At 34.8% G+C, this 17,776-nt stretch overlaps 1 protein-coding gene across 9 annotated transcripts in view; it reads left to right on the top strand.

The window, feature by feature from the left end:
- LOC446198 (microtubule-associated protein) overlaps nt 1-17,776 on the top strand; it is a 58,865-nt gene that overhangs the window by 32,851 nt on the left and 8,238 nt on the right. For all 9 annotated transcript variants that reach the window (XM_041613829.1, XM_041613828.1, XM_041613833.1 and 6 more), the window contains 9 exons: nt 5,325-5,451; nt 10,827-10,976; nt 13,223-13,295; nt 14,076-14,177; nt 14,755-14,850; nt 15,220-15,354; nt 15,901-16,000; nt 16,485-16,639; nt 17,523-17,648. In XM_041613829.1, the coding sequence (XP_041469763.1) occupies nt 5,325-5,451; nt 10,827-10,976; nt 13,223-13,295; nt 14,076-14,177; nt 14,755-14,850; nt 15,220-15,354; nt 15,901-16,000; nt 16,485-16,639; nt 17,523-17,648 (1,064 nt within the window). The remainder of the gene's footprint in view (nt 1-5,324; nt 5,452-10,826; nt 10,977-13,222; nt 13,296-14,075; nt 14,178-14,754; nt 14,851-15,219; nt 15,355-15,900; nt 16,001-16,484; nt 16,640-17,522; nt 17,649-17,776) is intronic.

The raw sequence follows: 17,776 nt of genomic DNA, 5'->3' as shown, positions 1-17,776 counted from the left end.
TTGAGACTACTGGCATGTATATCAACATTTCACAAGATTCAAAGCATCTGTTCCAAGGCAACAAATATTAACAAGCATGTTTCTCCATCAACCTGTCATCCATGAAGTTTCCATAGGTTGTGCATTATTTATAACATTTTGGAAGACTGAATAAAACCTCAGAGCATTCACAATTCCTTTTACATTTTATATGATTTGCATTAATAGTCTTCATAAAGGTAGAGTTAACATATCCATGTAGCTGTATAGGATTTAATTTGTAATAGTTAGCTGATATTTTCCCTTCCATTCACAACTCCCACATTATTTTATTTTACCCCATCTGTTTGTGATGAGTATTGCTGACAATAATTCATTTCACCATTGGAGACACCTTAGACTTATAAAACTGGAGGGTCCATGGATACACTAATCATCTTGGATGTGAGACACAGACACCATCCTGAATGGAAGAAGATTCATATTTTTGTCAGTGATGGTCATTTCATGCTTGATGAGCAGGTGTAGATAACTACCATCTGGAAATATACTACCAATACCATACTGACAACCAAGCATGGACCTATTATAATAATAGGTCCATGAACCAAGGGAGTATTAAACTTCTATATCAAGTGACTAATGAAAGCAAAAAAAAATGAATTCAGAAGATAAAGAAAATGCTTATAACATAACTGTATAGTGTCAAATAAAATATTGTATTTTATTAAAATTATCAATCATCAATTAGGCCAATGTAAGTTTATTAAATAAGATTTGGAGAAAAATGAAATAGTAATTGTTCCATTCATTAATTTTGCCTCAAGTATAATTATGCGTTTTCGTGAAATTATTAATTTATCAATAACTGAAATTTCAAAATAAAAAAAGTCCATGTCCAATTTAATTCATACATAATTGCATGTGAAGTGATATTCAAGGGATGCAAATGCCTCTAGCCCTTTGAGGCAAGGCCAAGTTTGTAGATTAATATTGATTATTCAAGTATTCACACACACACACACCCATCTACCTTGCATCCTTTCTCCCCATGGGAGAGTAAGGGTCATAATATCAATGCTTGACTGAACACTAACCCATGGTGTTATTCTTATTGATGGTTAAGATGCTTGATGACGAATGTAAATGCCATTACCAATACCAGCGATAGGCAATATTAAAATTGTATTGGATGTTCATTTTGCATAAAGTTTTCTTGGATTATTCTTGTAAAATTGAGTACTATGAGCGAACTTGCAGGTGTCATATTTGATTTTTTTAGGAGGAGTTAATCCACTCCTTGCAAGTTATTTTAACATGTGCCTACTCATAAGGCGGTGCTGCACCATCCCGAGTTTGCTCAATCTCGAGATTTTAGCCCGATCAGCCCTCTTCGCGATTAATCTCGAGATTCAAGAAACCCCGTCTCCACCATCGCACGAAGAGCGATTCTTGCTCGAGCGAGGCAATAAGCCGATATTCCGAGCATGCGCACTTTCGATCTTGGAGTTTCAACGGCCCGCGCTTTTGAATAACTTCCCGCGATATGCAATCAAGTACATGTACTCTTTCGCCGAATTCGACCGTTGTTATGCAACAATCCTCTCAGCTCAGCCGCGCTATAATTATAAGCGAGTGAAGTATTTTTCGTTTAATATGATGGCGGACTCCGAGGCAACGACAACGGGGGAGAGAGAGAGGGGGAGGAAAGAAATGCTATTTGCTCTCATTTTGCGAAGGAATAAGACGACAATGCTGTCAGTATTGTTATTGACTATGACCATGAGCGCCTCCCCCATCGGTCTGGTCTCTCCCAAAATCCATTCACGGGGGGCTTGACACCATCGTTGCTGATTGGGGAATTGATGAACGCTATGATAAAGTTGACTTTTCGCATGCGTTCGGTATTATCGCTGTTTATGTTTTTACCAAGGCGGAAATGGAACGCGAATTGCATTATGGACTGAAGGTCATGAATAAATTAACCCGAGTCCAAACCCGAGTGCGTCTGCACCTACGAATTAGCGCGATAATTCGTAAATAGCGCGCTATTTTGCAAATAAACCCGAGTTGACTTGGGATTGCAATCTCGAGATTAATCCTACGAACTAGCGCGATAATTGCGTCTGCATTACAAACAATCTCGAGATTTTTCAGATCGGGATAATTTGCCGGATCAGAAATAGCGCGCTAATTTGAAAACTCGGGATGGTGCAGACGGCCCTTTTGGTTTTCATAGTTGTGACCACAAGTAAATGGTTCTTTACTAGCCAAATGTTCCTTATGGAATCCCATCCCCATTAGCCAAAGTTGACAAATTCTCACTTGGGCATGAAAGATGTTCTTGGGATTGGGAGTATTGGTTGTTTATTGTAATCATTTTTATTGTATGGTATGCATAATCCTGTGCCATTATCACTTGCAAATTACCTTGGTAAATAATTAACTTAATATGCTGATTAAAAAAAAAACAAAGTTAACATGTAAATTGTAATCTGGAAATTAAACCCACAATAATGCTTGTTTATTGTCTCTCCATGAGAAAAACACACTTGTTGTTCTGTTGGGATAGTTTCTGGATCAGAATTACATGTAGGACCACATTTTGAAAACTTTGGCTGATAGAAAGGGGTGGACTTCATATCACTACTTCATATAGGCCTATATAGTCATAATTGTGTTTGCCCTTTTACCGAAACCCATGACCTTTTACATTTGCAATTCCTATGAGTATGCAATACTGTAGTCCTTCAGTTCAAGTGCATACTTCACAATATGTGTTTCTGTATGCAAGTATTGCCATGCATTAAGGTAAGATGGGGAATTATCAGACTCCTGTGAAAGACTTATGAGCAGTTGGTAAAGTGAGCCTGCTATCATATGGACTTCAGATGTGGATTTGTCCCCCCAAAATTAATGGCCCCATTAAAAAAAAGGCTTATCTATCTAAAATGGAGATATTTTTGTCTCCCAAAAAACTTGACTAGCATAAAGAGAAAGAGAGAAAGAAAAAAACGTTATCACTCCTAAATTAATGTATTTTAAGGGGGGCACCATTTTACAGGATGCTCTGGGCTTCCTGCATCCTCTGACCCGCCCTTGATCCTCGCCTGGACTTGTGACCAAACAAAAAGAAACAACTGTGAAACTAAAAGAAAGAATACCTAAAATCTCCAGTTTTGTTATAATTTCTTTGTGCTGCGTGAGAAATGAGAAGTATTTGATAATGAATGATTATAAAAGATAAGATTTAGGCTGCGTTTATGCGACCTCGACCCAGAATCATGATTTGAATCACCATTTGAATCATGATTCAAAACAGCAGCATGAATCACGATCCGACAGAATCAGCGTTTATACGACCATCTTTCTAACGCTGTTTCTCCCTGAATTCGGGCCGATCCAGTGCGCATCACAGTGCGCAGTTTGACCCAGGAAGTATAGGTCAACATTTTCGCACGTGTTTCTAATAACTTCACGTCGGCTGCTAGATTTTTGCTGCCGCCGGAGCTAACGCGCGATCGTTTGTGCAAGTGCAACGCTTACTCGGCTTCCGAAAAATAAATCTTTTACTTCCAGAATTCCATGTATTGTACCTCGTATTGTTTTTGATCGGGAACCAGAAGGGGTCTTCATCCTCCCTCCCACCTCCCGATCGATTTTTCTTGTCTATGATGGTCCTGTACTGGGCACGAATTCTGTTAATTTTGTCTCGACAGGTGGTGCCACATCTCCGTTGAAATCCCTCCCTCGCAAGCGCCGCTGAAAGGGATCGTCTTATTTCTGTGAATCCCGGTAAGGGATGCTTGTGCTTCAGGCTGAGCCCAAAGCACAAGCAGAGCCCCGAGTTCATCGTCAGTCCAATTTGTGCCTTTGGAACTTGAAGAAATGATGGATGAAAACAATGAAATATACAAATGACGCTACAGTACAACCCGGGGGTACAATACACAGAATGATAATTCCTAAATGCTGGCAATACTGCTACACGAAAATTAACCTGCACGAAACACAGCGCGCCTTTGAGTCGAACCCGGAAGAAGCACGACACAATGACGTCATAGAATCATGATTCAAATCACGATATCGTTCATACGACCTTTTTCGTTCGTGATTCTACAGAAACGTCTTTCCAAACGCCCCTTTTTTCGTGTTTCATGTTTGTGATTCTAATCATGATTATATTCAATTTCGACTAAACGCAATCTTGATTCTGCAGAATCGTGATTTGAATCATGATTCTAATCATGATTCTAGGGCAAAAAAGTGTCAAATAAACGCACCCTTATATAGCTTACTTTCCACCTTATGCTCAACGTGCCACAGAGCAAACTAAGATGTACAGTAATACATTAAAGATTAAAAAATAATTATGAATGAGAATTTTGATGTCTGTCAAGCATTCTTTTACAGGCACATTGTATTTCTATCAATTGGTTATTGTGATATATACAAACCAATATGTGAAATATTATGAGCATCAAGCATATACTGAACACAAACACTGAACATTTTATTATTTCATATCATTCGCAATGTGTTGTATATGTAATGCACATTTTGTAGATATAAGTTTCTCGTAACAAAACACATATTCACCGCCTCACCTAAAATGATATTTTTTTGACAGATGCAAGTAGATTATTTGTACACAAAGATTTTATAATTTAATAATTTTGTTAGAAATACAGAGATTCTTTACAAATGAGGATTGTTTCAATGTAGTTATAGTGCATTGTCCAGAAACATCTACCTCGGTGTATGCTAATTAACGGAATTGATGTAATGTAATAAATACACAATGCATTGGAGTGCTCAATAAAAGCACAAATCCAAAGGTATTTGTGCCCCATTTCAGGTATTTGTGCATTTTGTCAAGTCATGTCAGTTATGTTTTCATTTTTGTTTTGTACTAACCATGTTGTCCTAATGGATGTCCACTACATTTACATTATGTTAATGAAACAATGATTATTTAAAAAATATATGCATCAAAATATGTATCTCCATTGCATGATCATGAATTTGTATTCAGTGTGTAAAAGACCTACAATGCTCTGCATTTATAAAAAATTGTTCTGTATTTCTGATGTCAGTATTTATTTCAGGTCTTATAGTGCAGATTTGATGGGGGAAACATGGATTCATGTATACATTACTTCATTCATTTAATACTATCAAACTTCAGCTGCCATTTTGATAAATTCTTTAAAGGAATTGTAGATGAAAAGAAAAAAGTTCAGATCTCCTTAAAAATGTGTTATAGATGTGTACACAAAAGCATCTGCTTCACATGCTTCATAATGCTCATATTTTAACATGTAACTTGTTTTTGATATACATAGAGGAAGGCTACGTTCGCATCTACCTAAGAGGGCGCCCTGTAACCAACTATCTTCCATCAGACGTTGAGGATTATGATATCAATGCCAAGCACCCTGCACCAACTGAGAAACTCAAACTTGACTGGGTGTATCCTTTCATTTATTATGTAAAAATAACTAAGATTTGAATAGCTTTAAAGGACAAGTCCACCCCAACAAAAACTTGATTTGAAATAAAAGAGAAAAATTCAACAAGCATAACACTAAAAAATTTCATCAAAATCGGATGTAAAATAAGAAAGTTATGGCATTTCAAAGTTATTTTCAACAAAATAGATATATGAACGAGCCAGTTACATCCAAATGAGAGAGTTGATGACATCACTCACTATTTCTTTTGTATTTTATTATATGAAATATGAAATATTGTTATTTTCTCGTCATTGTCATGTGAAATGAAGTTTCATTCCTCCCTGAACACGTGGAATTCCATTAGTTTAACATTTTTTGTGCTTCAGGCAAGGAGGTCCTAATCGTCAAATTCGTAAAAATTGAAATATTGTATAATTCAAACAATAAAAAACAAGAAATAGTGAGTGAGTGACATCATCGACTCTCTCATTTGGATGTAACTGGCTCGTTCATATAACTATTTTGTTGAAAATAAGCGAAACTTTGAAATGTCATAACTTTCTTATTTTACATCCGATTTTGATGAAATTTCAGCATTGTGCTTGTCTGATTTTTCTCTATTGATTAAAATCAACATTTTTCTGAGGTGGACTTGACCTTTAATTTTAGTTTCCACATGAATGATTTATTATCTTGAAGGATTTATTATCTTGAATAATCAAGCTCTGATGCGTAGATTTAGAAACCAAGTTGTGAACAGTTTGATCTGTGTTGCAAAATAAAGATATCTTGCTACATAGAAACAACACATGGATTACTAAAGGAGACTTGACTATCACGGAGTAAAATTGATCATGAGACATCCAACATTTTGTTCATTATACAATGTATGTATTCAAACATGAATCACTTTGGTATACAACGATACAAATGTAACATATGAAAGAAAACCTATATTTTAAACTGGGCAGAGTGGCAAACCAATGATGTAAAACAAAATGAATCCCAAGGATACCTTTGTTTGACAAGAAAACAGTAGTTAGGTACTTTAAATCAGTCTGTCATGTTATTAAGTCAACCATGTTTCAATCATGAAATGAGTAGCAATTTACCGGCCTGTGAAAGAGAGAGAGAGAACTTTTCATGGTGTGTGAACTGCAAATATAAGTTAATGTAAGTTTGTTAGTGTTACATCAAATTCTCCTCATGGATCTCAGAGGGGCACGTATCTCATTCAAAAGGTGGTGGTAAAACTGCAATAGATGCATCATACATGAATGCATTTATGCAATTGGAACTAAATGAGCCATGATATCCAAAGGACTAAGTTGAAGCTTTTGTCCTGAAGAGAAGTGTAGTGAGGTCTAAGAACTAATCTGTATGGGGCATTAGTCTTGTCTATCAGTGACTCATACATTGCTTTTGTCACTTAACCTTGATGAGCAAGACAGACAATCACACATCTCTGAAGCTGAAATACAATTTTTGAAAATCCACCATGGATCCTAGAATGCAATCATTCTTTTCAAAGCACCTCTGTCTTTGAAAGTCATAGTTGATAATACTCCATTGTAGATCTTCACATAAGTACATTTCCATTTATAAGAAATCAATTTTCCAAGATGGGATAATTTAAATTTAGGAGTTTAGGCGGGGGATTGGAGTACTTAGTATAAATATATGATATGTATTTGCCGCGGTTGAGACCCCCATTTCGAGCCATTTTTTCCCTTTTCCATTGACCCTCAAATGAGCGATTTCTAGTTCTAATGCATGCCTATCATGAACTACTCAGCTGGTCGGAACGGCGAGCTCGATCGGCGCAGAATCATAGCGCCGGGCCTCCGAAGCTCTCTGTGCCCGCAGCTAGCTTGCGCTTGCCCGATATGAATCTAGCAAGAAGCACGCATGTTTTTTCACATACTGTAGCTGCTACCATGCTATGCCTACAATCTAATGAGTTCCGAAGACCCCTCTTTTGATGGTCAGTTCCAGAACATCGCATTTTTTAGCAATCGTTTATCCTAGAGCCGTTTTGGAGACTCCCGTTTTAAGATCAAGCTTTATTTCCAAAGTCCCCGACTTTGGCGTGGCACATAGGTATCATGTTATAAGCAACCCTCGGAGAATTTAGGATTGGAAGATGACGTGCAGTCGTGCAGAGTATTGTAAAGGCAGTCAGATAATGGAAATTATCATTTTTACAAGCACACTATTGTTCATCTGACACTGCTTATCTGTTGTCAAAGTTAATGATCCACCAGGAATTAGTAATTTCCTTGTGGCATTGAATGTGTTAATCTAGAACCTCCTGCTAATCTGGCTTCCAGACATTATTACAGGTCAGTTTAGAGGCTGAGTATCTTACATCATTACTTCATATAGTAATAACTCATTCATTTTGAGTTGCATTATTTGTAGATTGAGACAAAGTAAAATCATGTGAAGCTTTGGTTTTGATCAGACTAAATGTTCACATTTAAAGATAATCGCAAAAATTATTTTGTTTGTCAATCTTCAGTCGAAACCCATGTATATATCTAAAACTCCCATCCATTTCCCATCTAATCGTTCACATTTAAAGAAAATCCCAAACATTATTTGTTTGTCAATCTTCAGTCGAAACCCTTGTATATATCCAGAACTCCCATTTCCCATCTTTTCTTACTGTTTAAATGTATGTTTACTCGTCATTCAAGTGAAAATACAGATTTAAAACCCATGTCAGAACTTGCAAGGGTTGCTTTTTTTTGTTAAAAAAAGTTGAGAGGAATATGCGATAATATGTTTAGTAATTTGATAATCTTCAAGTATTACTCCATAGAAAGCTATTGATGTTAATACTATTGATGAAATGATAGGATGTGGTGTTCATTTAAGTTATAACAGGTTGTGCTGCTGTAATTAATCACTTTTTGCATGAAGTATAATATAATTCTGAGGTATGATTACCGAAGTCTATCAATTAAATTTTTTTCCAAATTTCAAATAAAGTATATATGTGCTACTGACAGGTTCCTTTTATTACTGAAGTGAGTGTGACCCTTCAAATGTAGATACAGGTTTAGAGGCTTCAGCAGCACTCACTCAGCAAAACCACTTTCGAATAACAGTACATGTACCCCTTTTTTGTCCTTTGATAAATTTCATTATGGTCCTTGGGCACCACATTCAGATTAGTGTTGAGTTTCTGCAAGGTCAAGGTGCTGTGTAAATCAATGGCAGTAAGATCCTTGCTGAACCTGATATTCTCATAATCTTATATTCAAATTATTATATTGAATTAAGATAAGATGTGTTATTGGACAGGAGTAGATTAACCTTGGGAGCATATGTCGACTACTGGTAGTCTACCCGTCTTCTTGTTCAGAGGTGTACATTGTACATGTATGGGAGTACAAAACACATTCTGTCATGTCATGATGTTACACATATACCTTCAGACAACTTAGATCCGATTTGCCAAAGAGTAATTCCTTCTGTAGTAAATTATGTGAATGGCTATTTCAAGCTGGAATTAAGCTTAGTGAATAATTCCTTTTCACAAGGTATTAGTTTAAATGTAACAATCTCTCAAGTGAGTTAAGGTACTCTTGTGGTGGAAGTATGATTGAACATACATGTAAATTGTAATTAACTCTTGAAACTTTATAGCTTTCTTTATATTTAGATGACAAATGACCAATGTTTGTGGTTATGATCATAGTGATTATGATGATAACATCATCCTTTATGAAGTGTACATTTTCTTTACAAATAATTTCAATTCACAAGATAACACCACTTCCAATGTTCACTGCATTGTCCCAACTGTCCAGTCTATATCCAATACATGGTGGAATCCTTGACATGTAGATTGCTTCCACTCAGGTTGCAAGCCTATTCCCAATTTTCAATTACTGCATACATAAATAACCCTTCCGTGTCTGTACCAGGATAGGGTCAGCGAAACCCATTAACATAATCCACCATACTTGATTACTTTGACAACTCACATCCAGTACTCAGTTGGTCTATTAGAGAATATAAAGCTATCATGAATATCGTATGACCAGCTGAGGCAATCCAATTTAATCAACTCAAATGATTCTGCGCTTGAGAAGTTCTTTCAAAGGAGAATTGCTTATCCAAGCATTTATAGGTTGGCATTGATCATGAGGGAAACTATGCAAATGAACTGAAATATATGTGAGACTTTGAGTAATATATAAAATAACTGTGCAAAACTAAAAATCAAATTTCATTTCATTTATTTAGGGAGAGGGTTGTTGAACCGTTGTTCCTTTCCAAACTAAAATGTGTTGGAGTTTTATTCTTGATGCAATCTAGAGATACTAGAATACCTTCTATTGCTTTAGAATTAGCCAGAGTAGCTAGAAAGCAGTCATGCATTGTTGTATATGGAGGATTAAATGTTGCCTTTAGTTATTAGATGGGATTGAAGAAGATGAAAATGGAGATAGATAGCCTTGACTAAGCCACTGGGATTAAAGGGGGATTAATTCTTGACATCCGAGGCATTTGGTATAATCTCATTTGATTTATGGAGTATGGAGTATTTATTATTAAAGCTTTGATTTATTATTTGTACAACAAAAATAAAGCATTATTGGCAATATTTGGGATTGCCTGCTGTTTGGTGTTAGATCTATGCAATTAGAGAGATTCAATATTGTTTGTTTTTTAATCTTGTATTTATAGAGTTCATAATCATTTAAAATATTAGAACAAAAGCTCTGTGAATACTGAACATTTATATTTAAATTGTTACCAGAACATGTTCTATATTCTGATTTGTCACAACTGGAATAGATATTCCTTGTTTATTCATGTTAAAATGAGATGACGCCGTTCTCACTACCTCCCTAAAACTAGTTTACTGGAAATTAGTGGAAACTGCATGATTTTTAACGTGTAATGAGAAGGATCGAAGTGCTCTTAGAAGCAATTTTCCAAACTGGTTCATAAAACCATCTTGCGATGTAGTTTTCAAGATTCGCTTTGCCTTGTTTAACTGGATTTAGTGTAAGAGAGAACACACCTGTTCATTGGGAAGCGATCTTTGCACATTTTGAGCGAGCTACTCCACACACTTTGTGTAGAATGCCTACGCTGCTGTTTCCAATTTTGCGCAAAATGTTTCACCTCACTGAGAGTGTTCCCATAGCAACAAGATTGCTTTACGTGATGTGATTTTGAAAACAACTTTCGTGTGATCAAATGGGAATGCTAGCAAAGCAATCCTCCAAACTGGTTTCTTAAACTGGTTTCCAGTAAACTAGTTTCAGAAAGCGTAATGAGAATGGTGTCTATGACACTGGAATAGAATCTGTGTAGAGGAAAATGAATTCCATTCTTAATTGTTAAACACCTTGACTTAAAATTCTTAAGATATGGGTACCGTGGTCGAGACTGCCGTTGTAATCTCTACCTCCTTCCAACTGGCGAGATCGTCTACTTCATGGCAGCGGTCGTCATCCTCTATAATGTAGAAGAACAGAATCAGAGGCACTACATGGGTCATAATGATGATGTCAAAAGGTTAGTTCAATTAGTTACTTGATTATAAACTACATAAATTTATTGTAGATATATTCAAAATGCAGTATTTAGAAAATATGTGAAACAAATCAACTGTATATCATCCTCTGTAATTCATTGATTCTTATGAAAGGAAATTTCAAACTATTTTCTTTAATGAGTTACCCACCATGACCAAACTGCTGAGCTCCCATATCTCCTCCCATAATGGTAATAATAACTGAAGTGTAAACTCCGAAGTCACGCTTGGTTACCTCATATGTGTACATAGAGCTTAGTAAAGACTTTTTTCATATGAAACCTACAATAAGCTCATCCTGCATTCCTTTAATTTTGTTTGTTATTCACTTCATTAATATCCCACTTTGCTATAAAGTTCATAAACCAATGAACAATAGAATAGATTCACATCATTTACTCATTTATTTTTGTACTGGTTTTAAATACAAAGAAGATTTTGATAATAGTATTAAAAACAAAAACAAATATTATGCATGACCCTAATCTTTAGTATTTATTGGTATTATGTATTTCAGATTAAATGAATGAACAATAATATTTGATTGTAGGCTCTTAATGCAGTAATTTTGTAAAAATAACTTTTAGAAAATAATGTCAAGTTTATTTCAATTTTGACTAAACTAAATCATCCCCCATGTTTGTTTTAGAACTCGGATGTTTCATATCATTTGCATGAAATTACACCATATTCAATATTTGAATAACTCATCAGAGTTCAGGTACTTTCCATGGCTAAACTTCGCAAATATTGGGAAGACAATTTTTTTTATGAGATACAAGATCTCTGATTACAAAAAAGTCCAATTCTTGAGAGATATATTCTCCCACATCTAGGACATGTTTAATCTTGATCATTAAAAGCATTTTGACTTTGGGGATTGGCTTTTCTTTTCAACGCCTTTCTCAAGGTCAGCATTGCGTCTTCAAAAGAAGTTGCTGCCTTCTTGATGCATTGTCACCATGCATTCTTTTTTTTTTGTGCATATCTTGCACGTCTTGGTATCCTTGTATTTGAGCATCACCAACAAAGAGAATCCGTAAAGTATCACGTCCATCTGATCTGGCCAGTGGAGGAAAAGTAGTCTCAGATGCAGCCCATTGGCTGTGCTTGACCGTTAGGAATTCATAGTACTCAGAAGGTGGTTTCAAACCGCCCCGTTAAATTATGAGAACTTTTTAGGTTAGAAAATACCCATGAATTATTCCTGCATTCACACCGCCCTGAAACATACCCTTCGATCGGGATAAAATCCTGAAGATACGAGTATGCCAAATTTAAAAGAAGTTGCTGCCTTCTTGATGCATTGTCACCATGCATTCTGGGTTTTTTGTGCATATCTTGCACGTCTTGGTATCCTTGTATTTGAGCATCACCAACAAAGAGAATCCGTAAAGTATCCCGTCCATCCGATCTGGTCAGTGGAGGAAAAGTAGCCTCAGATGCAGTCCATTGGCTGTGCTTGACTGAATTCATAGTACTCATTGTAGATAAGAAAAATAGCAGATAAAATCAGGATAGTATTGAATGGAGTAGTGAAGATCATCCTCCTGCTTTCCGTAGTAATAATAGACATTTATATAGTGCTTTGCACAAAAGTTTCAAAGCACTGTTATACAAAAAGAAATAGAAAATTACATGAGAGTAGCTACTTATACATAATGAATCACATTATTTACAATCATTCATTCAAATAGAAAAACATAACATATCGTTTTGATTTCCTGCTCATCAGGTCATTTCATCTCTAACTTGATCATGTTCACATTAGTAATTGCTTTCTGTGTTAGCATTTTGATGTCGAAGATAACATTTAAATATCCATGTTTAGGTGCTATATTACACACATTTTTTTATCAAGTACACTCTTAGTACTATCATTTATTGTATGGTAAATCACTTTTGCTGGTAGGATAAATGGTTTTGATTTCAAGGTTTGTCATAAATTGAAAATCATGTTTTATAGGACTTTAATAGATATATCCTAAAATACATAGAATAAAATGATGAAGTTGAAGATTTTATAAATGATCCCATGGTTTCAAATGATCTTCATTTGCATACAAATAATATATTTGTGTTATGATATTTTATTGCGAATTCCATCCATAAACAGTACAATCAGTTAAGCAACTCTTTGTATTTCATTATGTTCATAAACTCTGCTGACTTATTCTTTTTTCACATTTTTAATGACTAGATTTAACAATCTCATTTAATTTGACAGCATTGCAGTGCATCCAGACAGTGTTACCATAGCAACAGGTCAGGTAGCAGGTCATGATGCTGCTGAGGGAAAGGTGAGGCTTACAGTACTCCTGTTATGATGATGATGATGATGATGATGAATAGTGCAGAGCTGCCAAGTAGTACTGATTTTCAGTATTTAGTACTGAAAAGTGAGAAGAATACTGTTATTTTCTTGTAAAATACTGATTTCTAAAGTTTCAGCTGTATGTGTGGTCCTATGGTATGTTTTTAAAATAACTGATTTCCTCACTGAAATACTGATTTTCAGCTTTGAAAATACTGAAATGTTCTTTTTCTGGTTGGCAGCTCTGATAGTGATGATGGTGATGATGATGATAATGATAATGATGATGATTATAATGATAATGATGATGATTATAATGATAATGATGATGATTATGATGATAATGAATAGTGATGATGATGAATAGTGATGATGATGATGGTGGTGGTGATGGTGATGATGATGATGATAATAGAAGATTGGACTTGTTTTTTATTAAAGTGCTCAAGGAACTTTTCAAGGAAATAACAAATGTTTGAGAGTGAAATATTTGTAAAATATCTTTAGGAAAGCTGTTCCATAACTGACAGGATGAGCAAACAAACGCCCCCCCCCCCATTAGGGTGATAAATTTGCTTGCTTGGTACTTGCATACAACTCTGGTATGATCTATTTTTTTAAGCATTTTAATTTTGAAGGTGTGATAAACTTATTTATATTTGGCTGAAAGCTGTCATTCATAAAAGATTCATGATAAAAATTAATGAAATATGAACATAGTACTTATTCTTGGTTGAAACCAACCAATCCTATTTCTCCTCTTTAGCCCCATGTGAGGATTTGGAGTTCTATCACCTTGGAAACCCTTCATGTTATTGGTCTTGGATTCTTTGATAGGGCAGTATGCTCACTCAGTTTCTCTAAAGTGGTAAGGTCTTTTCGTTTATATTCTTGAAAAATACAACATTTGCTTAGAGTGGTGCTGAAAAGTCTAATGAAACCCAACAGAAAATGCACTTCTTCATGCTGAGTGTTGAATGGAGACAAAAACACAGTCACCGGACTTCACAAATTAATATGGCAGAATTTGAACAATTCAAATATGGTTCATTTTTCTGGTGGGTTCACTAACTTTTATCACCACTGTATATCAATGGCAACTATGAAGCTTTGTGTATTATGATTAGATAGTCACATTTTTTATATTACCTTCATGTAGTGTCAACTATTTCAATTCTTGAATGTGTAAATTGTGCACTTATTATGTGAGATATTACAAGTGATTGTAGATATTTGTATCTATTCATGTAAACACCCCCCTGTCTTCACATTTCATGATGCATTAGCCAATTTATGAAGTCTTCACCTACTACCAGTAAATTTCGCATTGGTACATATTTTACTGTATGTACTATTAAAGAACCATTTGTTCATTATTGTAATCAACAAATCTATTGTAACTGGGATTTCCTAAAGCTTTTGGTATGTTCTCTTATTTTGTTCAGAATGTAGGTGTTAATCTTGCAGCTGTTGATGAATCTAATGAACATGTTCTCTCATTGTGGGACTGGAAGAAAGAGAAGAAAATCTGTGATACAAAGGTATGTATGTATTCCTGTAATTTTTAAGAAATCATATTTAAAATAAACTAATTCATTGAGAAGTTATGGGCTGAAGTCAGTGGCAGAAACGTGGCTGTGAACAAGACTACTCTTCCAAGTCTATTTGCATGTTGGATCATCAAATTTTTCATATTTTTATGGATAAATCACTCTATATTACAAATGAGTAGATATGCCTAGCAATAAAAATTGAATGTAGAAATAGCTATGTTAGAAATAAAAGAGGATATATTTCATTACTTTCAGAACATATGTGATTAAATGTCATCTTGTTTGTTTTCATTTTAATAACAAGTATGTATTTTGGGGTTGATATTAAGAGTTTATTTCTTATTTGCCAATCATTAGAGTTCTCAAGACCCAGTCTTAGCCTGTGAGTTCCATCCTATGAATGATGAACAGATCATCACACTTGGTAAAGGTCACATTCATTTCTGGAACACTGCTGGTGGAAAACTGGTCAAGAAATCCGGTATCTTTGAGGTAAGATTGGTAGTCTCGAGTTAATTCAAGTTTGTAATGTTAATGAATAATAACACCAGGTATTTTTCTGAGTTATTATTGTTTTTCAAGTGAAATTTCAAGCCAATACATCTTCAAATGTTTAGTCATACATTTAACTTGTAAATAAACATCAATGAGTTTGGATTTCAGATTTTTCGATTTTTTAAAACAATTTGTTTGAGGAAAGAGAGTCAAGTGTTTGTCGGAGGTATATATTATCTTACACCATAAGTCAAATATCAGCGTCGTTTAACAAGGATCTGTGAGTTGAGGGGAAAATAGCCCCCCCTGTATTCAGCATTCATATCGTCCATTGCATAGTTATATTGCAACTAATTACAATTTTACATATACTCATTAATGTTATATTGGTTGTACCTTGCATTGATCTAATAATTTCATGTCATGAACCACCTAGAACATGAGGTCTAATGAAATGGTTGGTTAATGCATGTGAAAACGTGTACTTCAAGTAAGAATATCAAGTTAATGTTTTTTTTTTGTTTTGTTTTATTCCTGGACTAGAAATATGATAAGCCCAAGTTCATGTTGAGTCTTGCATTCACTGGTAATGGTGATGTTATCACAGGAGACTCTAATGGAAATATGTACATCTGGGGAAAGGGTAAGTTTGAGAATAATTAAGTTCTTGGAATATTTTTTAAATGAAGAATTTTGATAAGATAGAGATATTACACCCCACAACTGATCTCATATACCTTTATAGGTAGCATGTCTTGGCAATAAATCATAGCTTCTTTCAGCTTTACCAGCTATGTTTTTCTTTGTATATTAATATATTTTGATTTAGTTTCTGTTGAAATTCATTTTGATTCTGAATGGTTTATTTTTTTTAAAGATGGTTGAATCAATGAGTTGATTGTTAGAAAATTATCTCATCAATATTTGGCCAATTCATATTATAATTGATAAAAAGTAATCATTACAAAAATTATGTATAGAGTGCTGTACAGTATCAGTTAACTGTTTGATATACTAAATTGAATCAGGAAGGTATTCATTTATTGTAAGGATTATAAAGAAAAAGGAATACATTAGATGGCAGCATTTGAATACTGATGTTTGAATGTGTGTTTGTTACCTTACAGGTAATACACGTATCTCCCAGGCTGTTCTTGGAGCCCATGAGGGTGGCATATTCTCTCTATGTGTGATGAATGATGGTCAGATTCTCTCTGGAGGAGGGAAAGACAAGAAGGTTGTTCTATGGACTGCAGACTATCAACAAAGTGAAACCACTCAGGTAAAACATTCAGCTTTCTCCTATCTCTTTTCTGTCTCCCACTGTCCTCTGGCTATCACTTATCGGCTGATCTGTATTGATACCAATGCCATTATTTACTTTCATTGTGTGTGGGTTTTTTGTGAAAGCTTGATTGATAGTTTAAGATAATGCTAGTTATTGGTGTTCAAATAGTGATCAATCAATCCCAACACTTTGATTCTCTATTGCTATTATATATTCAACTCCGTTGATAAAATTGTTACTGATATATCACATCAATTCTCTTCTTGATCAATGATTAAATATCAGACTTATCATTATTTTTTCCCCATTTTCATTTTTTATCAAGCAGCTATTCTAGAAGTTTTATGTTTTTTGTATATATGTAGAACAAGTTTTTGAATACAAATTAAACCATAAGCACTAATTAATAACTTGTGTTTAGATTTGTGGGAGTTGTGATCAGTATACTGGTTTTATGCTAGGATAGACCTGATGTCACATCGACTGACTATTTTTCCTGAATTTTCATTGGCTTAAAATTACAGTTCCTATGGTAACTTTCTGATTAATCATATTTTAGAAATAAAATATCTTTTGAGGAAATGCCCCCAGATGTGCCAATGCCCTTCTTTCAATTAGCCTGTCATTATCCGTATCCTATTATTTGATTATCTCTTCATCAATTCAACATTTATTGCATTTTACTCTTCAAGGTTCATCATACAAGTAATCTAATTGATATACATGTATGTACCTTGGGAATAGTCTGAAATCCTATAAGCATTGTAGCACTTAAAATGAAAATAACATTTTTTACTGTTAAACAAACTCAGCAATGTGTATATTATGATTTAGACTTTAAGTGTTACAAAGAGAATGATTTCAATGTTCCCTCTAGGTCCCTGAGGCTACAGGACCAGTGAGAACACTGTGTAAAGGTAAAGGGGAGAACTTCTATGTAGGAACAACCAGGAATGCTATCCTCAGCGGGGATATGGGAGGAGACTTCACCACTCTGGTCCAGGTAAGACATCTCTACAAGAGAAATAGGTTTTATTCAGCAAAACACAGAATAATATAATGGGGAGAAATGGCTTCTTATTCAAAGATACTTAATGTAATGCTGCATATTAGATATTGATAATAGGTTTG

The sequence above is a fragment of the Lytechinus variegatus genome, chromosome 7, assembly GCF_018143015.1.
Source record: "Lytechinus variegatus isolate NC3 chromosome 7, Lvar_3.0, whole genome shotgun sequence".
Lineage (NCBI taxonomy): Eukaryota > Metazoa > Echinodermata > Echinoidea > Temnopleuroida > Toxopneustidae > Lytechinus > Lytechinus variegatus.
The sequence above is the reverse complement of the archived record's forward strand: the minus strand, read 5'-3'. Positions and strand labels throughout refer to the sequence as shown.